This window comes from Primulina eburnea, unplaced genomic scaffold, assembly GCF_022965805.1.
Source record: "Primulina eburnea isolate SZY01 unplaced genomic scaffold, ASM2296580v1 ctg128_ERROPOS2300000, whole genome shotgun sequence".
NCBI lineage: Eukaryota > Viridiplantae > Streptophyta > Magnoliopsida > Lamiales > Gesneriaceae > Primulina > Primulina eburnea.
Genome location: NW_027330812.1, coordinates 780,915 through 808,884, shown reverse-complemented (window position 1 = coordinate 808,884; position 27,970 = coordinate 780,915). Strand labels below are relative to the sequence as shown.

Genomic DNA, 27,970 nt, shown 5'->3' with positions numbered 1-27,970 from the left:
ATGGCGGAAGAACCCATCCAAGAAAATGAAGATGAAATTCAATCTCAACATGATCATGATAGACGAAGAACACTTAGAGTTCACATGAATCCTATACGTACTAGTGCACCTTCATGTCTAGTTTTTCCCCCTGATGCATCTCATTTCAGTTTTAAGCCTGGTATTATCCAAGTTTTACCCAACTTTCATGGCTTAGATTCTGAAAATCCATACATTCATTTACGAGAGTTTGAAGAAGTGTGCAACACATATAATGATCTAAATTGTAGCATGAACATCATTCGACTTAAGCTTTTTCCTTTTTCTTTAAAAGATAAAGCTAAAACTTGGCTACAAAATCTTAGATCGGGATCCATTCGAACTTGGGATGAATTGCAACAACAATTTTTGAAAAAGTTTTTTCCATCGCATAGAACAAATTCTTTCAAAAGGCAAATCATCACTTTCACTCAAAAACAAGGATAAACTTTTTATCAGTGTTGGGATAGATACAAAGAATGGCTTAATCTTTGTCCACATCATGGTTTTGAAATTTGGAGGGTTGTTTCTCAATTTTATGAATGCTTAACACCTAAAGATAGGCAAATGGTTGAATTTATGTGTAATGGAACATTTGAAGATAAAGATCCAAACGAGGCAATTGAGTATCTCGATTCATTAGCTGAAAATGCTCAAAATTGGGACACTATAGGTACAATCGAACCATCAAACAAGATTCAATCTCCTACATCTGGTGGAGGTATGTACACTCTTAAAGATGAACATGATCTTCAAGCTAGATTTACCTCTTTGGCAAGAAAAGTTGAGGCACTTGAATTGAAAAAGAATGGTCAATTAAAATCTGTTCAAGAAATTGTGTGTCACATCTGTGATACAAGTGTTCATTTTACAACTCACTTTGCCCTCTTTTAAAGAATGTCTCCATGAACAAGCCAATGTTTTGAACAATTTCAAAAGGCCAAATTTTGAACCATTTTCTCTAAATTACAATCCAGGTTGGCGAAATCATCCAAATTTTAGTTGGAGGAATGATAAAGCTGCACAATTTCCGCAACCACATTTTCAAAATCAACAAAATTTTCAAAATTATGCACCTTATGTTCCTCCACCTAAAAAGAATTTGGAAGATTTATTGAATTCTTTCATTGCAAAGCAAGAGTCTATCAATACTCAAACTGCTCAAACCATGACAGATTTGAAAGATACTCTTGCTAAATTTGCATCTGCACTTAATGTTCATGAGAAAGGTAAATTTCCTTCACAAAGGTTGTCCTAATCCCAAGGATCATCATTTACAAACTGTAACTTCTGGAACTCAACCGATGGATCAGGTAAAATCTGTTATTACCCTTCGAAGTGGTAATGTTGTGGAAAAATCCATTCTTGAACCTTGTGAAGATGATGATAAATCAACTTCAAAGGGTAAGGAAGTGGAACCCATAACTTCCGAAGAGGAGGTTCAACAGACAGTGTCACCACCATTCCATCATGCATTAAAAAATACAAAAAAATTAAATTTAAATTCTGATATATATGATATTTTTAAACAAGTAAAAGTTAATATTCTTTTATTAGATGCAATAAAACAGGTACCATCATATGCTAAATTTTTTAAAGACTTGTGCACTGTGAAAAGAAAATTGAATGTGAAAAAGAAATCATTTTTAGCCGAACAAGTAAGTGCAATCATTCAAAATAATAATACTTTGAAATACAAAGACCCTGGTTGTCCTACTATTTCATGTATTATTGGAGAACAAAAGATTAAAAAAGCCTTGCTTGATCTTGGAGCTAGTGTTAATTTACTTTCATATTCAGTTTATCAAGAACTCAATTTAGGAGAGTTAAAATCTACTTCGGTAACACTTTTACTTGCTGATAGATCTGTTAAAGTGCCAAGAGGTATGGTAGAAGACGTGTTGGTCCAAGTTGATAACTTTGTATATCCTGTCGATTTCATAGTTTTAGATACACAACCTATCGAAGCTTGTAATGCAATTCCTGTAATTCTGGGTCGTCCATTTTTAGCAACTTCTAATGCTCTTATAAATTGCAGGAATGGAATAATGAAGTTGTCATTTGGTAACATGACCTTGGAGCTCAATGTTTTTAATCTTTGTAAGCAACCACATGACAAAGGAGATGAAAGTGAAGATGAAAATCTTATTGAAACTCTTGTGGAAGAAAACATTCAAGAAGGGAGTACTCGTGATCAATTAGATATTTGTTTAATTGAAACTGTTAAAGAAAATATTGAAATTGATCTTGATGATTTTATCAGGTATCACTCGTTACCAGGATCAGAGAAAGAATTTGATTCAAAATATGAGAACAAAGACGAACCACCCATATTGGAGTTAAAACCCTTGCCAGAAGAATTGAAGTATGCATTTCTTGGAGAAGATGAAACATATCCGGTGGTAATTTCTTCCAAACTAGAAAGTGATCAAGAAGGTAAATTAGTTGATATGCTTAAAAGACATAAAAATGCAATTGGTTGGACACTAAAAGATCTCAAGGGCATTAATCCACTAATTTGCACACACAAAATTCATTTAGAAGAAAATGCTAAAACATCTCAACAACCACAAAGGAGATTAAATCCACACATGAAAGATGTTGTGAAAACTGAAGTTCTCAAACTACTTGATGTTGGGATTATCTACCCTATTTCTGATAGTAAGTGGGTAAGCCCAACACAAGTAGTTCCAAAAAAATCTGGCATCACAGTGATAAAAAATGAAAAAGGTGAATTGTTAACAAGTCGAGTCCCATCTAGTTGGCGGATGTGTATTGATTATAGAAAATTAAATGACGCCACTAGAAAAGATCATTTTCCATTACCATTTTTGGATCAAATTTTAGAAAGAGTAGCAGGTCATCCATACTACTGTTTTCTTGATGGATATTCAGGTTATTATCAAATTCCCATTGCACTCGAAGATCAAGATAAAAATACATTCACATGTCCTTTTGGAACATTTGCATTTAGAAGGATGCCATTTGGATTATGCAATGCCCCAGCAACATTTCAAAGATGTATGCTAAGCATTTTTTGCGACATGGTTGAAAATTGTTTGGAAATTTTCATGGATGATTTAACTGTCTTTGGGAATACATTTGATAATTGTCTTGAAAATTTGGAAAAAGTTTTAAAAAGATGCGAGGAAAAAGGTCTTATTTTAAATTGGGAAAAATGTCATTACATGATTACTTCTGGAATTGTTTTGGGACATGTCGTGTCATCTCATGGAATTGAAGTTGATAAAGCAAAAGTTGATGTCATTGCCAATTTACCCCCTCCAAAAACCATTAAAGAAATTCGTTCATTTTTGGGACATGCTGGATTTTATAGGAGGTTTATAAAGGACTTTAGTTTAATCTCTAAACCCATTTGTAACCTCTTAACAAAAGACACTGCATTTGAGTGGACTCAAGAATGTCAAAATGCTTTTGATAAAATCATTCGACATTTAACATCAGCTCCTATCATGCAACCTCCTGATTGGTCTTTACCATTTGAAATCATGTGTGATGCGAGTGATTATGCAGTCGGTACAGTATTGGGTCAAAGAAGAAACGGTAAGCCTTATGTGATATATTATGCAAGTAGAACTTTAAACAATGCTCAAATGAATTACTCCACAACTGAAAAAGAACTACTTGCTGTAATATTTGCATTAGATAAATTTCGTTCTTTGGATCAACGACTATTGTGTTTATTGATCATTCTGCTATTAGATATTTGTTGACCAAACAAGATGCAAAGCCACGACTGATACACTATGTGAAAAATGACATTTTACTTCGCCAGACGTTACTTCGGCAAAAATAAATTACGAAGTAATACGTTACCAATAACTTCATTAATAACACAAGCGAAGTAAAATAATATATTTTACTTCGGTTGTGTAAAAACACGGGCTTCACTTTAAATTTTTTTTTATTTTACTTCGGCATATTATTTTTATGAAGCAACAAACCAATAAAAAAAGGTCTTACTGAAGTAAAAAACTGAACCGATAAATTTTATTAATTTAATATCGAATTTGAGCGACGGTTAAAGAAGAACCCGTCGCGATATTATGAATCAGCGACGGTTTAAATTTAACCGTTTTGGCATAAACCGTCGCCGATCTGAAACACAAGCGAAGTAAATAGATGAGCCGATAAGTTCTACGTAGGGTCTCAACTCAGTAAAGAGGTTGTGCCTGTCTGAGAGGTAAACAAGTCACTTCGTTCTTTCCTCCTAAATTTCTGTCGTTCCCATCTGCCTTACGCCCATCTCTTTCTATTGTCCTGTGCGCGACTCAATCTCTTTTGCTACTCTCCTTCGCCTCGGAAAGCGATATTTGGGTGTGTGTTTGCCTTGGACTTGCTCGAATATGGTTTCATGGTGGAATCGAATTACCAAGTGGGGAATCTTTTATCTGAAAAGAACTTGTGTGGTTACTGTTTGTTTCGTTTGTAGAGAATGGGACTGATTATGGTGTATAGTTTCTAAATTTTTCCTGTGATTCTGGTGTGTTTTGATTTGCTTGTGGTGAATGGTGAAGCCTAGAACAGAGAACCTTTAGCTGTTTACAATAAACACAACAAGAATTGTGTTTGTTTAGTTCTATGATTGCTACAATCAGCGTTGAAAATTTGTACTTTAGCCGACATAGCTTTGATTATGTGACATATGGACTTCCTTCATGGGGTTGTTCTATTATTCGTGCGAGTTTGTTTCTGTGTATAATTGGTGAAAAAAATTGTTGATGTCAAGAACAATTACTTCTTTTAGCATCAAAAGGAGCAAGTAAGTTATTGAACTGAATTCTTTGGCCATTAGTTATTTTATATGTCCTTAGTACGCAATTTACTGTTGCTAGAAACTATCTTATGCCGTTGATCTGTCTGTATATGCCATATCTGTAGTTGTGTTTAAAATGTTTTCGACGTTTCGACTTTCTTGATATTTTATTCTCACACAAATCTGTCAAGATGATACATTTTGATATCAACTTAATGGCTTTGTTGAGTTTTAGTTGGTCTTTTAGCAGAGCGTAAGCATTCTTAGAAACACATTGTTCTAAATTCCATGGATCATAATATAGCCAAATTGTTGCTCCAGGGCAGCTTCGATTTCAAAAGCTAAAGGCGGTGCATGTCTGAAAATGAAACTGGTCTACAATCAGTTGGCACCTATATTTTTGTTTTTATTGCAATGGTTTGACTGCTCGTGCTCATGCTTATTTCCAAGCTATCTAAATCTTATCCACGTAGTTGTTTATAAGGTCAGTTATTAACAAGATTTTTTACAAGCCATTGCTCATTGTTTTTTCAAAGATTACGGCATAGTCTAAGTTTAGCGTATTTTCTTCTTCAGGTGCAACTCGACTCAAAACAGAAGTTTCCTTCCCATGGTAGAAAAGCGACTATTAGACAGTTCTATGGTATGCAAATTATGTTTTGCTGTCATATGATTCAAAGGGGCATCAATCTATTTATTTTTACTCTTCTTTTCCAAGTCAACTAGTTCACTTGTCATCTCAAAACCGGTTGGTAATGCTCGATGAATTTTAGATTTCCTTTGTTTTCCTGCGTGGTTCTGAGTTTTTATTGGATTCACCTTTCAAAATTGTGTATGTTCAATTAAAGATGGCGTGAATATATTTTTTTAGAAGAGTTTCAAGTTCACGCTACCAATCGACAACTCTCCAATTTTGCTATTCGATTGGCTAATAAAAGATATATCGCATACTTTGCAGCTGTGATATTACCTTCTCTGGAACACTTGTACAATACCACATTGGATAAAGATAGTTATCAAGGTGAAGTCCATGGCTTGGACATGATTGCCAAAAAGAAATCCGATAATACTTTTAAGAATTTGGAAGTCGACTTGGAAAGGGAAGATGAGTGTGGAATTTGCCTAGAGCCCTGTACCAAGATTGTCTTACCAGATTGCTGTCATGAAATGTGCATCAACTGCTACCGGGACTGGTATATAAACTATGCACGACCCTCGTTCCCTACTCTGATCTTAAAAGAAAGCTCAATCTTTGTTCTTCTTTGTACATCTTTACTTTCTTGCAGGAATATGAGATCAGAATCATGCCTTTTTTGCCGCGGTAGCCTCAAGAGAGGGAATTCTGGTGATTTGTGAGTTCTGACTTGCAGCAGAGACGTAGTTGATCAAGAAACGCTTTCAAAAGAAGACGTTTTACGGTTCTATCTCTATATAAACAACTTACCAAAAGACACCCCGGATGCCCTCTTCTTGGTTTATTATGAATACTTAATTTGATCTCTGCTGCTATGTAACAGTGTAGAAGTAAGCTGAAATACCGACCACCACATGTCCATAGTGTCCGGTAGATCTTTCTTTCATTCTCACCTTAATATCAGAATGATGTAAATGTTCGTTGTATAACAATTTGAGGCCATATAAAATATTCATTCTCAACATCCTTCAGATTTCTCACTTGTTCTTTTAAGAAATATCATGTGTTAGGGTGTGATATATATTTTCGCGTATTCATACGGTTGAGTTGCCGAGCACGGTAGTTTTCATTATCTCCCATAGCTAGGATCTCACTTTAGCGAGCAACTATTTTGCATTCATCCTCGCAAAATAGTTAAGATGAAGTTATATATAATATATTACTTCATTATTCACTATAATCAATGAAGTAAAACACATTTATTACTTCGTCACTAAATGTTACTTGTGAAGTAACATAATATAAAATACTTCAACAAATAGGATAAATGCTGGAGTTATAGAATAAATTTACTTCAACAAATAGGATAAATTGTGAGGTTGTTTGAATGTATTACTTCATTAAAATACATAATTACGAAGTATTTCAGCTGAATTACTTCTTCTATTATTGAAAATAATGAAGTAAAATATTATAAATTACGTCGCTAAATAATAATTAAGATGAAGTTATATATAATATACTACTTCATTATTCACTATAATCGCTGAAGTAAAATACATTTATTACTTCGGCACCGGTCCAATTCCGGACCGGTTTTCCTCCCAAAACCGGCCAAAAGACTTCGGTATTTTCAATACTACAACTTCGGGTATTATGCGAAGTAAAAGGTACATCTATTACTTCACGTCCATATACTTCGGCACTTAACTACCATATTACTTCAGATAATATCCGAAGTAAAAAGTCTTTTTTCACATAGTGATACGATGGATTTTGTTGCTCCAAGAATTTGACATTGTGATCAAAGATAAAAAAAGGAACCGAGAATGTCGTAGCCGATCATTTATCGAGACTAGTAACAGGATCATCTTGTGAAATGACACCAATTAACGATAATTTTCCTGATGAACATCTATTTTCAGTTACTACTACACCTTGGTTTGCTAACATAGTTAAATTTTTTTGTGACAGGAAAAATGCCACCGCAATGGAGTTCCCAAGATAAAAGAAAATTTTTGAATGAGGTAAAAAACTTTTATTGGGATGATCCGTATCTGTTCAAGTATTGTCCAGATCAAATTTTTCGACGTTGCATACCCGACAATGAGGTAAGTAGTGTCATTAAATTTTGTCATTCAGAAGCATGCGGAGGACATTTTACTTCAAAGAAAACAGCTGCAAAAATCTTGCAGTGTGGATTTTATTCGCCCACTTTGTTTAAAGACACCCACGAAATCTGCAAGATCTGTGAAAATTGTCAAAAATTGGGTGCGATTTCAAAAAGAAACATGATGCCTTTGAATCCTATCATTGAAATTGAAATCTTTGACTGTTGGGGAATTGATTTTATGGGACCTTTTCCACCGTCGTTAGGATACTTGTATATTTTAGTTGCAGTTGATTATGTTTCCAAATGGATAGAGGCAATTCCATGTCGAACAAATGATCATAAAATCGTCATCAAATTTTTAAAAGAAAATATTTTTAGTAGATTTGGAATTCCTCGAGCCATGATAAGTGATGGGGGAACTCACTTTGTTAATAAACCATTTGCTTCATTAATGAAAAAATATGGTATTACTCATAAATTTACTACTCCTTATCATCCTCAAACAAATGGACAAGTTGAATTAGCTAATAGGGAGATAAAGCAAATTTTGGAAAAAAACTGTTAACTCAAATAGAAAAGATTGGTCTCTGCGACTTAGTGATGCACTTTGGGCATATCGAACAGCTTTTAAAACATCATTGAATATGTCTCCCTATAGGTTGGTTTATGGAAAACATTGTCATTTGCCTGTGGAATTGGAACATAAAGCTTATTGGGCGATCAAAACTTTAAATTCAAGCATGGATGATGCCAACAAATTGCGTAAATTGCAACTTGATGAACTCAGAAATGACGCGTATGAGAATTCAAGGATTTATAAAGCAAAAATCAAGTCATTTCATGATAAAACAATTCTTAGAAAATCTTTTGAGATTGGTAAAAAAGTTTTGCTTTATAATTCTCGACTTCACATATTCTCAGGAAAATTACGATCAAGATGGACATGCCCATATGTTGTAAAGCATGTATATCCTTATGGAGCTGTGGATATTGAAAATCCTAAAAATTGTGATGTTTTTAAAGTGAATGGATAAAGGCTTAAACCATTTTTGGAAAATGAAATCTTTCAAGAAGAGTTTATTTCCCTTTCTGATCCTTAAATTTTTATGTTGCATTTAATTTTGTTTGTTTTTATTTCAGGTTTCTTTAATCTTTTTATTTCCCGGTTAAATGGCGGATAACGGTACTCCGTGACTCTCATAGTCGGTTAAATCAGTTTCCCACAATTGCTGATACAAAAATAAAAAAAAAATCATTTCTTTCCTTTTCAAAATGGATGAAATTCTCTAAAAAATTTGTGAATATTTTCCCTCTGTTTCTGAAAATGTTCTAAGAAAAATTTATGCAGGAAGGTGTGAAAGATTGAGATTGCTAATGCAAAAAGAAATTCCAGAAGATATTCGTCTTCTAATAGAAGCTAAGGTCCGATAGGATGAGAAGTTCCACAATCATTGCTCATTCGGTATTTGCCTGGATTAGGAAAAAGCACTTATGCGAAAAAACGAAGGGCGAAAAGGTTAGGGGTTTGTCATAAGTATGCAAGATGGACTTGTGACAAACGATGCAGATCTTTGGGATGTGTTTCCGATAACAGAGAAGATAAAATTGGTTTCATTAAGAATGGGCTGAGTAAAGAGTCTTTAGATAACATCTTATTGACTCTTGAGACGCATTCTGGTGGACATGTGCATATTGAACTTCTCCGTTTATGGAAACAATTCCAAGATGAGCGTCATAGTCTTGGGAATCCGACTAAAAAAGACCCTGTTTACCAATTTATAAGAAAATTGGATGGGAAGAATATCCTCGACTCATAGAAGGCGTTGAAGCCGTTTCTGGACGTAAAACCAGAGGAAAATTGTGAGCCACAATCACACTACTGTTTATATGCATGTGTGCCATTATTGTTTTTACTATTTATTCTGTTTACAGCTGTGACCCATAGTTTTGTTATGATAACATATTACCCCAATAAAATCTCTCATCTTTCTCTCTATTTTTGCAGACCAAAAAAAGAAAGTAAAAACATGGCTGGATCCTCTACACAAACATTGAAAAATATTTGTGTATTTTGTGGGTCGAGTCCTGGAAAAAATGAAGTGTTTGTAGAAGCAGCGAATAATCTTGGAAAGATATTGGCTGAGAGAAAAATTCACTTGGTATATGGGGGAGGTAATATTGGGTTAATGGGATCGGTTTCAACATCTGCTCATCTTGGAGGTAGTCAGGTTTTGGGTATTATTCCTACAGCTTTAGCTGAAGGAAATATTACAGGTGTTACGGTTGGGGAGAAATTAAAAGTTTATTCTATGTATGAAAGAATCACTCAAATGATTGAAAATTCTGATGCTTTTATCGCACTACCAGGTGGTTTTGGTACATTAGAAGAAATTTTTCACACTTTTTCTTGGGCACAACTTAATATCCATAATAAACCTATGGGCTTGTTGAATATCAATAATTATTATGACACTTTGTTGACATTTCTTGATAAAGCTGTAGAACAGAATTTCATTTCAGAAAATTCACGACGGATGCTCATCTGTGCTTCGACTGCCGACCAATTAATTAATGATTTGGAAGATTTTGTTCATAAGCCTGATCCGATTATAACAAAGATCAATTGGTCGCAATCAAGGAGTAAGAAAAGGAAGTTGGATCATTGATTCAAACGTCGTGGATTGGTTTGCGTTTGTTTCAGTTTGTTATCTTCAATAAAATTCCAGGTGATATCTCTTTCATTATGTACTCTCTATTAATAGTTATTTTGACATTAGGGACAATGTCATATTCTGATTGGGGGCAGAACCAACTTATAAAAAAAAATTAAAAAAAATATAAAAATATATATATTATTTTATAATAAAATCATGTTTATTGCTTGTATCTTTGTAATTTTTGCAAAAATATCATACATTACATATTTGAAAAGTTTAAATTAGAAAATGTATTAATCTATCTAAGGATGCTTAATTTTTATTTGAAAAAAAAAAGTCAATTTTAATATTCTGATCAATATAAAAATATGATTTATGAAATCTTTTTGAGTGATTAACCATTGTGATAAAATCAGGTATTAAAGTATATGGCCCAAGATATACCTTACAAGAGTGCCTAAAATTTTAAACTCACACATATTTTGTGAGTGAGTGGAGAGGACTGAGAAAACAGCTTTCGAGCCTTTATTGATCATGAGGGAGACTATCTATTGTTTAGATCTTGAGTTCTTATTTTGAAAAAAAAAATGATATTTCCTGAATAAAAAAAAAGAGGAGAAAAATACAAAAAGAAAGATATTGAAGATCTATGTAATTTTTAAGGTATATGCTACGACCCATATATCTCTCATAAAAAAAATTAATAAAAAAAGAGAGAAATTTATTGTACAAATTAAATATATATGTGGTCAAGAAGCATAAACTTAATCTGATTCCATGATGTTATGAAAAAAAAAGGAAAAAAATATATCAGGAAAAAAATATATAATAAGAACGACTAGATTTTGAATCAATGGATTTCTATCTTTTGATTAGTTTGGCTCGTCTCTCTGTCTGCATTCTGTAAACCATTTTTCTGAGCATTTATCTGTATTCCAACTCCATGAGAGAAATCGTTGCCATAAATTGAAACATTTATTAACCTGTGAGGATATGGAGTTGAGACTCTTACTAGGAATTTCTGAAGGCCGTGTACATTTAACTACCTGAAATAAGCTTTGAATTGATCATCTCAAATTATTTCATAAATTATAATTATGATGATCTTGATATAACTTTGACAGTTTTCAAATTTAATTTAAACACCTAGATAGTTCTGATTGCATTTCTATTTAAATTAATCAATATGTTTTGTATTGCTATTAACGCTTAAATTGCTAGGGACTAGCAAGAAGCTTGTTGGGAGGTGTGATAAACATAAAAATTGTACATTAATTAAATGTTTTATAATATAAATATATAGTTTTTGTTTTATTAAATGTTTAAATATTATATGTTTTATAATAAATTGTATAAAATATAAGTTGTTGTGTGATTACAAGTTTTTACTATTTTTTACAGGTTCGATAAAACAAGAATAAACTTGGAGTTTCAAATGGGATTAAGATGATTCTTGGACCTGTAGAAAGTTGATGTTAATATCTACAATATTGATGGCAAGCATGAGATAAAAATCTTCTCACAAGTGGGATCAAATTAAGCAACAAATAAAGTTACCAAAAGAGTGGCAGTTTTACCATGCTCTAGTATTTTGATCATATCTCTCAAATTACTTGGTCAAATGGTTTGAAAAAAATACCACAACTAGACAACTCAATTATCCACATGTTTCTTTTTATGTGAAGAAGCAAATTCGGAAAAGAAGATTTTCAAAAGTGGTGTGTAATATAATATAATATCTTGGAACACCAATGAAGACTTTTGTGTAAAAAAATAATATTTTATTTGTGGTTGTCTCCCCAAATTTGGCTATAAATAGGGGTGCATTGTAATGTATTGAGATATCCCTCATTCTATGAACAAACCTTTGAGTTCATAATATTTCTCTCTATATTTTTCCTTTATTTCTTCATTTAAATATAATTAGCATGTTAATTTCATATTCAAAGTTTTACACTTTGAATAATGAATAGCTAACTTCCTAAAGTTGAGATGATAAGGTGAAACTCTTGGCATGATAATAAGGTTATTAAAAGTTAAGAATCTATATTTTATATTATTTAATCATTATTTATTGTTTATGTTATATTTATTTCTTTAAGCATTTTTATACCCTACTTATAAGTGGGAGTTTTGATATATTGTTGCTATATGTTACACTAAATTCTTGGAACCATTTAAATGTTAGTTTGGTATTACCAACCATTTAAAGTGGATGCCTTGATTTATTATATATAAATATATTATAATATTAAATTCTTGGAACCATTTAAATGTTAGTTTGGTTTTACCAACCATTTAACTTGGATTCCTTGATTTACTATATATAAATATATCATAATAATATTTTCTTGGTACCATTTAAATGTTAGTTTGGTTTTACCAACCATTTAAAGTGGGAACCTTGATTTAGTGTTTATAAATATATATATATAGCACAATAAATACTTGACTACATTTATAAGTTTTGGTATATATTATATATTTATGAGATAATAATTTATAACATAATATAAATATGATTATTTAATATATTGGAACCATTTTATTAAGTGGATTTCAATATTGTTCGTTAATGTTAACTTTATTAAAATACCAAGAGTGGATCCTTTAATCTCAACTACTTAAATTAAAATTTGAACAATTAAAATTTACCCATTAAAGATTTAAACAATTAAAATTAAAAAGAAACAAAAACAAAACAAAAAGACATTGTAGTGGACTTGTAATTACCTTAGCTTCCCTGTAGATACGATATCGGACTCACCGAATTATACTACTTGTGGACAACCTGCTCTTAGGAGTGCAACAATCAGAGTCGCAACAGTGAGCATGTCGATGAGGGGACAGGAGGTGCCGAATTCTTAGTAGGCAGGCTGGAGGTGCGCACACGACTAGAGGACCACACTTTTCCGCACATCATGTTTTTATGAGTTTGAGAGGACATGAACATTTTGATACGTTGATTTTGTTAGGGTGATGATTATCAAGATTTTTGCTTGAGTTATTTTACGTGCACATATTATGGATGTATTGGCAATTTTAAACTACAATGTTTTATTTGTCAGATTTTTTTTAAACTGTGGAATTTTTTCTACCATCGGATTACGATTATACTTTTTTTTAAAAGGTGTAATTTTCAGTAGGGTTTTATGTACGCAAAATGTTTATATGTTTATTTTCGATTAATGTAAGCTTTAAAAAAAATTCCAGCATTTTAAATCAGTAGACGTCACAGTTGGTATCAGAGCAAGGGTCCTGTATAGGGTTGCGCCACCGCCAGCTTTTGCAGCTCAGTCTTCAAGCATAAAATCGTCAAACATTTTACCAACCTAAAAACATTATTTGAAAAGTATAGCTCATACTATAACCTCTCAAAAATCTCTCATAACATAAATAAAAGACGTAAAAATATCTTTAACATTACTTAAAATCATAAATCATAACTAGTGCGGAACACTAGCGTCGGTCCTCGGGTTATGTGCACCTTCAGTTCAGCAAAGTCAACCATAAAGACCTCCATTATCATATTCATAATCAATATCACCTGAATCAATCACACATAGTGAGTCTAAAGACTCAACACGTCATATTCTTGATAACGAGTAATACGTAATACAGTTAACATATAACAGTGAAAAATACTTGAACTTAAAATATCATGTTCTTCGTAATGCATAAACTTTAAACTTAAACATTTTCAAAAACATAAACATATCACATAAACATATTCATATCATATCCATATTTGTGTCCATGTTCGTATTCATATTCATATTTGTATCCATATTCATAATCATGTTCGTATTCATGTTTGTTGAATTCAGATCGTGATTGTAACTCGTATTCTTAAACGTATTGGGCGATGGATCCATCTACATGTAACCATAGTACCGGGCGGCGGGGACACCAGCGACACTCTCACCCGTCAACTGGGCCTTGGCCAACGTATTAACATATTCGTATTCGTATCACGTATTCGTATTCATATTTGTATATGTATCCGTATCCAAGAAAACACGATCGTCGGGCTCCCATTGGGACCATAACCCTCACGATATCTCCAACATGTAGTAGTCACAATCTTTCACATCCTTCAACATGTCGTATTTCCATCACTTAATAAAAACATGCATATAATATTATTTTATTTTGAAATCAAGCATGCACATGTCTTTTAAATTCCCATATTTAACTCATAAAATCATAGACATTTAAAAGACATGTGCATGCTTGGTTTCAAAATAAAATAATATCATATTTAACTCATAAAATCATAGACATTTAAAAATCATAACTTAACATATTAAAAATCATAAACATCCATGAACATTTTAAAATAAACATTTTAACATCATAAACGTTTAAAATAAACATTTAAATCATGAACATTTAAAATAAACGTTTTAGCATATTAAATCATAAAACATTAAACATATTAACGTCTTAAAAGTCCATAAACATTTAAAATTGACATATTAACATATAAACATCATAATAATTGAAAATAATCATATTAGCATATAAAACAGCATTAGGACACTGCCATGACGTTTACTAATTTTTAGGTGTAAAAAGACCGTTTTACCCTTAGACATAAAATCTCACTTTTTTGAATTTTTCTTAATTGCATTGACTCCAACATATCCCAAATAATTATTTAAGCTTTCATGAATTTTCTGATATTTTTATTTAGCATAAATCAATGACTTTTAAATCAATCTTTAAATGTGACTTATTAATGCGTTTTAAACCCGAATTAAATCAAACCTTAATATTAAATTCCCAAATTAAAAACTTAGACTTATAATAATTATTTAAGCTTAAATATGATTTTTCATAATTTTATAAAGCATAAAAATAGGCGTTTCATTTAACTCTTTAATTAGCGTTTCGTGTGACGATTAAATTCGGAATAAATCCAAAACTCAATATTTTGCTCCCAAATTTTAAACATTGCCTTTTTAATATTTATTATACCCTTCCAATTCATGAGCCACACCCGTGGACCCATGGATTCAATTTTCCTTCTATAATTTTCGTTTTTGACACAACGACAAACACACCGAGCCACCTCACAATTTACTCGAGCCACGCCCGAGCCACCTCGAGCCAAAACCTAGCCAACCTATCTAGGGACCCTCTTGACAAAGCCCAGCCCATAAAACAAGCCCTGGCCCGATCCAAAGCTTGCTGGAAACTCACCCGATTTCTGCATGATTTATGCGTGAGACTCCCATGACCCATATGACTCCTAACCAGTCTAGGACTTCTCCCAGCCCTCAACCACTTGACCCTTCACAACCCTAACCTTCTCTGGACAACACCCAGACCCAGCCCAGATTGGCACAGCCCCTGGAACCCAAGCTCGAAGCTTCTGAATCCAAGGATACAACCTGCGCGTCTTTGATTCTTTACGGTTGCAGCTTTTTCCTTGAGCCAGCAGCGACCCAGCCGCATCAGCCCCTAGCCCGACCCCTACCCATCATCCTTAGACCCTATTGCACCTAACTAACTCACCCACGCCCCCGTGGTGATCCCATGAACCGCGCTGCTGCCCCTTGCAACAGATCGCGTGAGGAGTCCCTTCTCCATGGGACTCCTCCAGGGCTACGCGCGAGGGGTCCTAGCCATGCTAGGACCTTTCCTGACCCTAAACCATGTCCCTTGGGACCCAACACCCTAACCTGGTCGAGCCCCAAGACCACATGCATAGTGATCGAACCCTTTGGCTTTGCACAACCCAACAAACTCACGTTCCTTACCTATTTTCTTTGGCCTTCGGTTACAGCTTTGTTATTTTTTTTGGGCAATGTTTTTTGTGTGCTTTAGGACTCTTAATTTCATGAAAATCATCCTTAACAAAGTCCTAATCATGGCAGCCCCTTATACAATATAAAAACATGATTTTGGGAAGCAAAAACACAAGTTTAAGACACCTATGCATGTAGTTACGGAAATTACATCTTATGTGCAATGTTTCTCATGCAAAACAATTTTAAATAATTACTATGGTGTGAAAGATGAGAAAAGGAAGAAATATGGCGTGCCTTTGCATTTTAAACGCACGATTAAACATTGACGATGCGAGGAACTTTGACGTAGGAGACCTTAGGATGCTTTTCTTCCAAACCTTGCTTGATTTCTCCTTCCAAATTTCGTGTGTGCCGTGTCTAGGTGGGGAGAGTTTCTGAATATTTTAATGAGAGGGAGGCGTGTACAATGGTAGGGTTTTGGGGTTGAATTTGTATATTTTATACTAATTAAGTCACTAACAAGACTTTAAGCCTATTAAGCCACAAAATTAGGTCCCTTAATCTTAATTAGGATTAAAATAAAATATTACCAAGGTTTTTGCTTAAATAAATTTGTGAATTTATTAGCCGCGTTACCAAAAAAGCTCGCATTTTCATTGAAAAATCGACAACGATAAAATTTACGCCCGGCGTATAAAATCACCTCAAAACCCCTTTTTTCAAAAGTAAGAAAAAGCATCACCCTAAATTTGAATAATTTAAAAAATTAACCAATTAAAACATTTTCTATTTTTGAGCCCTCGGTCTCCGTTCCTTGATCGCAACTTGAATAACCTTTAAAAATACCTTTTAATGCAACCATGTAGAAAAATATAATTTTAAACATGCAAATATGTACTACAACATAATTACTTCATGCAATTAAAATATTTAACTAAAATACATGAGAATTTAATAATTGCATGCATGTGGTTTGCACGGACCTTTAAATTTTCGGGGCGTTACAATCCTCCCCTCTTAAATTGAATTTCGTCCTCGAAATTCGCTTATCCTTAATAACCCAACGTTTAGACTTAGTTCTAGTCTCCCAAAAATCCACGCTTCCGCTGCACTACTCTGGTAAAACTTAAATTCTAGAAGGTCTTACGTCTCCTTCATTCCAATTAAATTTTCCTTCTAAATTCTTATTTTCGATTCGCAACTTAAAAAACCCATAATGACTTAGTGCTATTACTACTATAACCTCGAATTTCAATTTTTCTTACAATTCCCAATATTAAAAGATGGATGACCAAACTTATCGTATATTACTTTCCTTATTTTATACTCAAAATATTCATCAACTTATCAAATTTCAATCTTAAAATCTCATATGCATCCGCTAACGCTTAGATTTTCAAGCCTAATATTAATTCAATCTTAAAAATCCTTGATTAACATTCCTTATCGCATTATAACCAAAATATCTCAAGGTTCCAAATATTCTTAAAAGTCTAAATCATCGAAAATTTTTATTGAACCCATTTGATTCTCGCTTATTGTTAAACTAGTTCCCAAGTTCTTAAAAATTGCAAAATAAATTCTTAATTTTCCCAAAAAATTTCCCATTGTTCCTTAATTTCGAAAATTCCTTAATTATCCCATAAATTTTTGGCATTTTTAATTTCTTTCTACAAGTTTCTCATAATGAAATTTCAAAAAAAAAAATAAACTTATTTACCCAAAAATCGATTCCTATAACCAATCTTACTTTTACATAAAACTTAAATTCCCAATTTATATATTTTTTTACTCTCAAGTCATTGCACATCCTCGAATCATTATTTCTTATGAGTAATTCTCAAAAATTAATTCGACTAGTAACCACGAATCATAAATATTTTCTTAAAAAGATCTATGTGTCCCAAAGCATTCATAATATTCATGATTAACTTATGGCCCAAAAAGTAGAATGTCAATACTAAAACCCAAAAATCAACATAGTTCAATTTCCAACACAAACCCACATGCGTTGAAATCAAATAATTTACTATTTCATATCGTATCACGTATAAAAGTATTAATTCATATAAAACATATATCCTCGTGATGCTATTCTACATGTGACGTAAACATATAATTCATGTATTTATGCAGGTATCATCATACTGAATCATATAAAGCATGTAAAAACTTACAAATTTGAGGCTTGACGACTGATCTTCCCGGCGCGGATGGTGGCACAACCCTTTACAGGACCTTTGCTCTGATACCAACTGAAACGTCTGCTATTCGTTTTCTTAAAAGGTGCTAGAAATTTTTTTTTCTCTCTCCTTAATCTCCATAATTGAAAATATACATATATATAAATATTTAAAATATCTTGTCACCATTTTAAAAATAAACATCCAACTGCCATTTAAAAATCCAAAGGAAAATATTTTAAAGCATAAAATCGTCAAACATTTTACTAACCTAAAAACATTATTTGAAAAGTATAGCTCATACTATAACCTCTCAAAAATCTCTCATAACATAAATAAAAGACGTAAATATATCTTTAACATTACTTAAAATCATAACTAGTGCGGAAAACTAGCGTCGGTCCTCGGGTTATGTGTACCGTCAGTCCAGCAAAGTCAACCATGAAGACCTCCATTATCATATTCATAATCAATATCACCTATGTCAATCACAACTAGTGAGTCTAAAGACTCAACACGTCATATTCTTGATAACGAGTAATGTGTAATACATTTAACATATAACAGTGAAAAATAGTTGTAATTAAAATATCATTTTCTTCGTAATGCATAAATTTTAAACTTAAACATTTTCAAAAACATAAACATATCACATAAACATATTCATATCATATCCATATTTGTGTCCATGTTCGTATTCATATTCATATTCGTACCCATATTCATATTCATATTCATAATCATGTTCATGTTCATGTTTGTTGAATTCAAATCGTGATTGTGACTCGTATTCTTAAACGTATTATGCGATGGGTCCATTTACATGTAACCACAGTACTGGACGGCGGGGACACAGGCGATACTCTCACCCGTCAACTGGGCCTTGGCCAACATATTAACATATTCATATTTGTATCATGTATTCGTATCCGACTCCTTATCCGTGTCCGTATCAAAAGAAACACGATCGTCGGGCTCCCACTGGGACCATAACCCTCACGATATCTCCAACATGTAGTAGTAGTTATAATCCTTCACATCCTTCAACATGTCGTATTTCCATCACTTAATAAAATCATGCATATAATATCATTTTATTTTGAAACCTAGTATGCAACATACTTTTTAAATGCTCATATTTAAATCATAAAATCATAGACATTTAAAAATCATAACTTAACATATTAAAAATCATAAACATCCATGAACATTTTAAAATAAACATTTTAACATGTTGGAACTTTTCAAGTTCTCAATCTTGATTTTGATGTTAACAAAACTTTTTATTGTGTTTCTAACATATTTACTCAAGTGTGAAGTTGCAAACACAAGAAGCAAGCTGAAACTGAATTCTGCACAAACTGAATTTCTGGCAAGCTTCGGTGTTTTGATGATATCTCTTAACTGGATGATTCAAATGACATTCGCCAATTGTACTGATTAGAAAACTCAATTTGGAACAAATCGTATTTCACGTTAGTTGGGCAAAATCGGATGTTATCATGGTCTAATGGATCGCTCAATTATCCAACTGATCACACGAAAACAGCAATCAGTTGTGTTTGAGCAGCTGCCGTATTTTGGTCATATCTCTCAGCTCGGTTATCGAAACGAAGCAATTAAGTATGCGTTGGAAAGATAAGACAAAGATCTACAAATCATTCTCAGAAGTCAAAGTCTGAATCGAAGCTTACGATGCTGATAAATGACGGTGAAGCTACTGGTTCTGCACAAACTGAAATCAGCTAGGCTGATTTCAGCACATCAGCTGAAACTGAACCAGCTGCTAACCAGCTGACTAACCAACTGAACTGAACCAGCAGTTGACCAACTGAACTGAACCAGTTGCTGATCAGTTGAACTGAACGACCAGTTGAGTTGACCATAGTTGACCAATTGACTAGAGTTGACCAGTCGGGAAAATGCCCAGCAAGCTGAATTTGACCGTTGCAATCTCGGAAATAGTACATAAACTTTTCAAACGGTCATATTCTTGTGTCTAACGTATATATCAATGTTGATCCTATAAATACAACATATTGAAGATCAAACAAGAGCTTTTAAAGTGGATTCAAAGCATGGGCAGTTAGCATGAATATATTAGCTAGTTGTGAGCACAAGCTCTTGTGTGAGGATACATTTGAGATGTACACTGTAACTGATAAATTCCTCACACACGATCACTCACACATATACAAGAGAGTTGAAGTTCAAAGATTAGTTGAGTGAGTCTTGCACAGAGACGTAAAACTTGTGTATGTAGTCTTTGCATATGAGACATTAAACAATATGATGATTGTGAGGTGCTGCCTACAATCTTGAGTGCTAGGAGTTCAGTTTAGGCAGTTGGTAAGTCCTAGGTGAATGGGTTTGTACAAAGTGTTGTATAAATCAAAGTCTTCTAGTGAATCTTTCCCAAGGGGAAGAAGGGGTGACGTAGGAGTGTTGAAATCTCCGAACATCCATAAACAAATTCTTGTCTATTTGTTTATTGCATTTACTTATCATTTTCGTAGTTTTTAAAGGATGCATTGTTGAAGCATTTTATGTGTTCTTCAAATACCAAAATATTGCATACAAAGTGTTTGATAAAATGCTTCAACCAAAATATTTTTTACTCATTCAACTTGCATATATTTTAAATGCTTTACAAAATATTTAATCGGTTTCTACAAAGGATTATTTCGAGTGTTTTCCGCTTGATTTCATATCAAACTTGATTTAATTCATCGGTGTTCAATATTTCAAGAACCGAGCTATTGTAGCTCATCGATTTACTCCCCTAACCGATCCTAACAAGTGGTATCAGAGCGGGTTGTTCTTGAAATAACATTGAAATTGATTTTGATGTTTAAAATTTGAAATTTCAGATTTTTTACACATATATATATGCAAAACTTAATTTTCGCGCAGCTTGTAGCGACCATGGGAAAAATGGCATATCTCTTTGCTCGAGTGTCCAAATGACAAACCGTGTTTTGCGTTGCAAACTAAACTCATAGAGGTTTACAACGGTATAAAATTTGCAGCCTAATTATGCTCGAGAAAATACAGTTTATTCGTGGAAGACAGGTCATATGTGTTGCAGTAGAAAATGAGCCATGGAGAAAATTGGTTAGTTATCCCTCTTCTTTTACATTTTTCAAAATTTCAAAAATATAGGGGGAGAACTCATTATAACTTTAATGAGTATATATTTTTTTAAATATTTAGGGGGAGAAAATTTTGTTTAAAATTTTTTGAAAATATGACTTTTTGATTCACACAAAAAGGGGGAGAAATATGTTGGTTGAGTTGATTGTTTATCCAAGTTTTGTGATCATCAAAAAGGGGGAGATTGTTGGAACTTTTCAAGTTCTCAATCTTGATTTTGATGTTAACAAAACTTTTTATTGTGTTTCTAACATATTTACTCAAGTGTGAAGTTGCAAACACAAGAAGCAAGCTGAAACTGAATTATGCACAAACTGAATTTCTAGCAAGCTTCGGTGTTTTGATGATATCTCTTAATGGATGATTCAAATGAAATTCCGCCAATTGGACTGATCAGAAAACTCAATTTGGAACAAATCGTATTTCACGTCAGTTGGGCAAAATCGGATGTTATCATGGTCTAACCGATCGCTCAATTACCGAACTGATCACACGAAAACAGCAATCAGTTGTGTTTGAGCAGCTGCTGTATTTTGGTCATATCTCTCAGCTTGGTTATCGAAACGAAGCGATTAAGTATAAGTTGGAAAGATAAGACAAAGATATACAAATCATTCTGAGAAGTCAAAGTCTGAATCGAAGCTTACGATGCTGATAAATGACGATGAAGCTACTGGTTCTGCACAAACTGAAATCAGCTAGGCTGATTTCAGCACATCAGCTGAAACTGAACCAGCTGCTGACCAGCTGACCAACCAACTGAACTAAACCAGCAGTTGACCAACTGAACTGAACCAGTTGCTGACCAGTTGAACTGAACGAATAGTTGAGTTGACCAGAGTTGACCAATTGACCAGAGTTGACCAGTCGGGAAAATGCCCAGCAAGCTGAATGTGACCGTTGCAATCTCGGAAACAGTACAAAAACTTTTCAAACGGTCATATTCTTGTGTCTAACATATATATCAGTGTTGGAGCCTATAAATACAACATATTGAAGATTAAACAAGAGCTTTTGAAGTGGATTCAAAGCATGGGCAGTTAGCATGAATATATTAGCTAGTTGTGAGCATAAGCTCTTGTGTGAGGATACATTTGAGATGTACACTGTAACTGATAAATTACTCACACACGATCACTCACACATATACAAGAGAGTTGAAGTTCAAAGACTAGTTGAGTGAGTCTTGCACAAAGACGTAAAACTTGTGTATGTAGTCTTTGCATATGAGACATTAAACAATATGATGATTGTGAGGTGCTGCCTACAATCTTGAGTGCTAGGAGTTCAGTTTAGGCAGTTGGTAAGTCCTAGGTGAATGGGTTTGTACAAAGTGTTGTATAAATCAAAGTCCTCTAGTGAATCCTTCCCAAGGGGAAGAAGGGGTGACGTAGGAGTGTTGAAATCTCCGAACATCCATAAACAAATTCTTGTCTATTTGTTTATTGCATTTACTTATCATTTTCGTAGTTTTTAAAGGATGCATTGTTGAAGCATTTTATGTGTTCTTCAAATACCAAAATATTGCATACCAAGTGTTTGATAAAATGCTTCAACCAAAATATTTTTTACTCATTCAACTTGCATATATTTTAAATGCTTTACAAAATATTTAATCGGTTTCTACAAAGGATTATTTCGAGTGTTTTCCGCTTGATTTCATATCAAACTTGATTTAATTCATCGGTGTTCAATATTTCAAGAACCGAGCTATTGTAGCTCATCGATTTACTCCCCTAACCGATCCTAACATAACATCATAAACGCTTAAACGAAACATTTAAATCATGAACATTTAAAATAAATGTTTTAGCATATTAATCATAAAACATTAAACATATTAATGACTTAAAACTGCATAAACATGTAAAATTGACATATTAACATATAAACATCCATAATCATTGAAAATAATCATATTAACATAAAAAAACAACATTCAGGACACTGCCATGACGTTTACTAATTTATAGGTGTAAAAAGACCGTTTTACCCCTAGACATAAAATCTCACGTTTTTGAAATTTTCTTAATTGCATTGACTCCAACATGTCCCAAATAATTATTTAAGCTTTCATAAATTTTCTCATATTTTTATTTAGCATAAATCAATGACTTTCAAATTAATCTTTAAATGTGACTTATTAATGCGTTTTAATCCCAAATTAAATCAAATCTTAATATAAAATTACCAAATTAAAAACTTAGACTTATAATAATTATTTAAGCTTAAATATAATTTTTCATAATTTTATAAAGCTTAAAACCAGGCGTTTCAATTAACTCGTTAATTAGCATTTCGTGCGGCGATTAAATCCCGAATAAATCCAAAACTCAATATTTTGCTCCCAAATTTTAAACATAACCTTTTTAATATTTATTCTACCCTCCAATTCATGAGCCACACCCGTGGACCCATGGATTCAATTTTCCTTCTATAATTTTCGTTTTTGACACAACGAGCCATCTCAAAATTTACTCGAGTCATGCCCGAGCCACCTCAAACCAAAACCTAGCCAACCCATCTAGAGACCCTCCTGACAAAGCCCAGTCCGTAAAACAAGCCCTGGCCCGACCCAAAGCTTGCTGGAAACTCACCCAATTTCTGCATGATTTATGCATGAGACTCCCATGACCCATAGGACTCCTAACTAGTCTAGGACTTCTCCCAGCCCTCAACCACTTGACCCTTCAGGACCCTAACCTTCCGTGGACCACACCCAGACCTAGCCCAGACCGGCACAGCTCCTGGAACCCAAGCTCGAAGCTTCTGAATCCAAGGATACAACCTGCGCGTCTTTGATTCTTTACGTTTGCAGCTTTTTACTTGAGCCAGCTGCGACCCAGCCGCACCAGCCCTTACCCCGACCCCTGCCCATCATCCTTAGACCCTATTGCACCTACCTAACTTGCCCACGTCCCCGTAGTAATCCCATGAACCGCGCTGCTGCCCCTTGCAACAGATCGCGTGAGGAGTCCCTTCTCCATGGGACTCCTCAAGGGCTGCGCGCGAGGGGTCCTAGCCATGCTAGGACCTTTCCTGACCCTGACCCATGTCCCTTAGGACCCAACACCCTGACCTGGTCAAGCCCCAAGGCCCCATGCATAGTGATCAAACCCTTTGGCTTTGCACAACCCAACAAACTCACGTTCCTTGCCTCTTTTCTTTGGCCTTCGGTTACAGCTTTGTTCTTTTTTTTTTTTTTTTGCAATGTTTTGGTGTGCTTTAGGACTCTTAATTTCATGAAAATCATCCTTAACAAAGTCCTAATCATGACAGCCCCTTATACAATATAAAAACATGATTTTGGGAAGCAAAAACACGAGTTCAAGACAACTATGCATATAGTTACGAAAATTCCATCTTGTGTGCCATGTTTCTCATTCAAAAGAATTTTAAATAATTACTATGGTGTGAAACATGAGAAAAGAAAGAAATATGGCGTGCCTTTGCGTTTTAAAAGCACGATTAAGCGTTGACGATACGAGGGACTTTGACGTAAGAGACCTTAGGATGCTTTTCTCCCAAACCGTGCTTGATTTCTCCTTCCAAATTTAGTTTGTGCCGGGTCTAGGTTTGGGAGAGTTTCTGAATATTTTAATGAGAGGGAGGCATGTACAATGGTAGGGTTTTGGGGTGGGATTTGTATACCTTATACTAATTAAGTCACTAACAAGGCTTTAGGCCTATTAAGCCACTAAATTAGGCTCATTAATCTTAATTAGGATTTAAATTAAAAAATATTACCAAGGTTTTTGCTTAAATAAATTTGTGAATTTATTAGCAGGGTTGCCAAAAAAGCTCGCATTTTTATTGAAAAATCGACACCTATAAAATTTACGTACCAGCGTATAAAATCACCTCAAACCCCCTTATTTTCAAAATTAAGAAAAAGCATCACCCTAAATTTGAATAATTAAAAATAATTAACAAATAAAAACATTTTTTATATTTCAGTCCTCGGTCTCCGTTCCTCGATCGCAACTCGAATAACCTTTAAAAATACCTTTTAATGCAACCATGTAGAAAAATATAATTTTAAACATGAAAATATGCACAACATAATTATTTCATGCAATTAAAAAATTTAACAAAAATACAAGATAATTTAATAATTGCATGCATGTGGTTTGCATGGACCTTTAAATTTTCGGGTCGTTACAAGGAGGGACATAGGGCAGCAGACTACCATAGGAACAAGGGCCCACTACTGGCCTAGCATATATGTTGCATGCCGAGGAGGTCGAGGCAGAGCCAGATTCGAATTTTTTTACTGGTAACCCTTATGTTTAAGATTTTAAATTTATCGCTTGATTGCATGAGTTATACGCTTGTTGTTAGAATCAATTTCTGAAATTGTGAACATAGAAAAAAGTAGGATGCATGCTCTACCTAGTTGGGATTAAGAATTTAATTGTTTAATTTGAGAATCTTGGGGACACTATTGTAATAACCGATAATTTGAGGACCTATTTGCTAAACTCAAACATTCAAGGGGCTATTTCCGAATTTTGTAAATTAATGGGATTTAATACTTATTTTCAAGAATTTTACGAGTTCATGAGGCTAAATTCGAAATTTTCATGGGGCCATATTGCAGATTTCTAAAAATTTTGTTAGGGTCAAAGCGTGATTTTCGAAACTTTAAGGATTAAACTACAAATTCAGAAATTTTTGACGAATACTTAGGTAAATTCATTAATTTTTCGAGAATTTTGGGATAATTTCCGGTAAAAAAATTTCTTAAGTTTCAACACGATTAGATTTGATGGTGTGTTTTGTCGCAGGAATTATTTATATTTCTGGTGTAGGCATGCATGCCTTTCTAGATTTAGGAGCTACACATTCGTTTATATCCGAATCTTTCTTCAAGAGACAAGGTATCATACCGGAGGCTATGAATTTGGGATTCCGAGTATCAATTCCATTCGGGGATCTGATGTTTACCTCACTGATAGTGAAGAAATTGGAGCTTCGGTTACAGAATTATACGGTGCAGGCAGATTTGATAGTGCTACCGTTGCCGGATTTTGACATCATTTTGGGTATGGACTTGCTTTCGTTTAACGGAGTTATCATACACTTTCGACAAAGGTTGGTGTTTGTCCGACTGCCTAATGGTAAGCTGTTTATTTTTTACGCAGCCAGACATCAGCAGATGCCTCAAATCATTTCTTGCATGTGTGCGAGGAAGCTCATGAAGAGAGGCTGGCAGGAGTTTTTGGCCAGTATTATATCAGTGCCAGAGCCAGTCATTCATTGGCTAGAGGACGTGGATATGGTCAGAGAGTTCTCCAGTGTTTTCCCTGACGATGTTTCAAGCATCCCACCAGGCAAAGAGGTGGACTTCTCTATCGAACTCATGCCAGGTGTTGTGCCTATCTCTAAGGCACCCTACCGTTTAGCACATGCAGAGATGATAGAACTGAAAGATCATATATAGGATTTGCAAGATAAGGGTTTCATTCGCCCTAGATTTTCTCCATGGGGTGTGTCGGTACTGTTTTTCAAGAAAAAAGATGGTAGCATGCGAATCTACATTTACTACAGAGAGCTGAACAGAGTCACAATCAAGAAAAAATATTCGTTGCCAGCTTAAGGGAGCATCAATATTCTCTAAGATAGACATCCGATCCGGATACCATTAGTTGAAGGTGAGAGAGTGTGACGTACATAAGACAGCCTTCAGGACGCGTTATGACGCTACGAGTTTATGGTGATGCCCTTCGGTCTGACTTCATGGATCTCATGAATCACGTGTTTCACCCATTTTTTGATCAGTTCATCATAGTTTTCATTGACGATATCCCGATCTATTCGAAGAGCAGAGAGGAGCACAGTCAGCATCTGAGGACCGTACGGTAGATTCTACAGGATAGACGGATGTATGCCAAGTTCAGTAAGTGCGAGTTCTGGCTTGACAGATTGACATTCTAGGCCCACATTGTATCTCAAGATGGTATTGAGGTCGACCCACTAAGGTCGAGGCAGTAAGAGATTGGCCAGTGCATAAGAGTGTTACAGAGATCCATAGCTTCTTGGGATTGGCCGGTTATTACAGGAAGTTTATTCAGGGCTTCTCTTCTTTTGCGATGTCCTTGACCGCCTTGACGAAGAAGAACGCCGAGTCTTTATGGGGATCTGAATGCCAGGAGAGGTTTCACAGACTGAAGAAAGGATTGACCACTACACCAGTTCTATCTATACCATCTGGGTAAGGAGACTTCGTCATTTACACAGATGATTCGAAGCTCGGTTTGGGCGCGGTTCCGATGCAGCATGACAGGGTTATAGCCTATGCATCCAGACAGTTGAAGGTCCGTGAGAATAATTATCTGACTCATGACCTCGAGCTAGCAGCAATGGTATTTGCCCTGAATAATTGGAGAAACTATTCATATGTGGAGAAGTACAGGATTTTCACTGATCACAAGAGCTTGAAGTCTTCTTCACACAGAAAGAGCTGAACATGAGACAAAGGAGATGGCTAGAGCTAATGAAGGATTATAACTATGACATTAGCTATCATCCGGGTAAAGCTAATGTGGTTGCGGACGTTCTGAGCAGGAAGCACTCAGTGATTGCTCATTTATCACTACATAGACCGCTACAGGCGGAGATTCGGAGATTTGAGCTTGCAGTTAATGCTAGGGCGACGCCCCAAATCTTGCTTCTCTGA

General features: G+C 34.3%; 2 protein-coding genes across 2 annotated transcripts; both read left to right on the top strand.

The window, feature by feature from the left end:
• Positions 1-27,970, top strand: LOC140820612 (uncharacterized). Its single transcript, XM_073180918.1, is given in 14 exon segments — positions 1-103; positions 578-829; positions 915-1,273; positions 1,275-1,550; positions 1,590-1,834; positions 2,009-2,454; positions 2,878-3,157; positions 3,721-3,777; positions 7,573-8,095; positions 8,097-8,200; positions 25,079-25,140; positions 26,079-26,660; positions 27,532-27,656; positions 27,749-27,970. Coding segments are annotated over 14 exon segments (3,636 nt in total).
• LOC140820618 (E3 ubiquitin-protein ligase AIRP2-like) lies at positions 4,393-6,442 on the top strand. The gene is made up of 4 exons (XM_073180923.1): positions 4,393-5,279; positions 5,372-5,438; positions 5,754-5,988; positions 6,082-6,442. Exons 1-4 carry the CDS (start codon positions 5,160-5,162, stop codon positions 6,149-6,151), a joined length of 492 nt encoding a protein of 163 aa, XP_073037024.1. The 5' UTR covers positions 4,393-5,159; the 3' UTR covers positions 6,152-6,442.

Bases quoted from the DNA above. Each gene is read 5' to 3' on its own strand.
- LOC140820618 (XM_073180923.1), top strand. From the start codon at position 5,160: ATGAAACTGGTCTACAATCAGTTGGCACCTATATTTTTGTTTTTATTG. The intron at 5,280-5,371 runs GTCAGTTATTAA...TTTCTTCTTCAG, and splicing joins TCCACGTAGTTGTTTATAAG to GTGCAACTCGACTCAAAACA. The intron at 5,439-5,753 runs GTATGCAAATTA...CATACTTTGCAG, and splicing joins GACTATTAGACAGTTCTATG to CTGTGATATTACCTTCTCTG.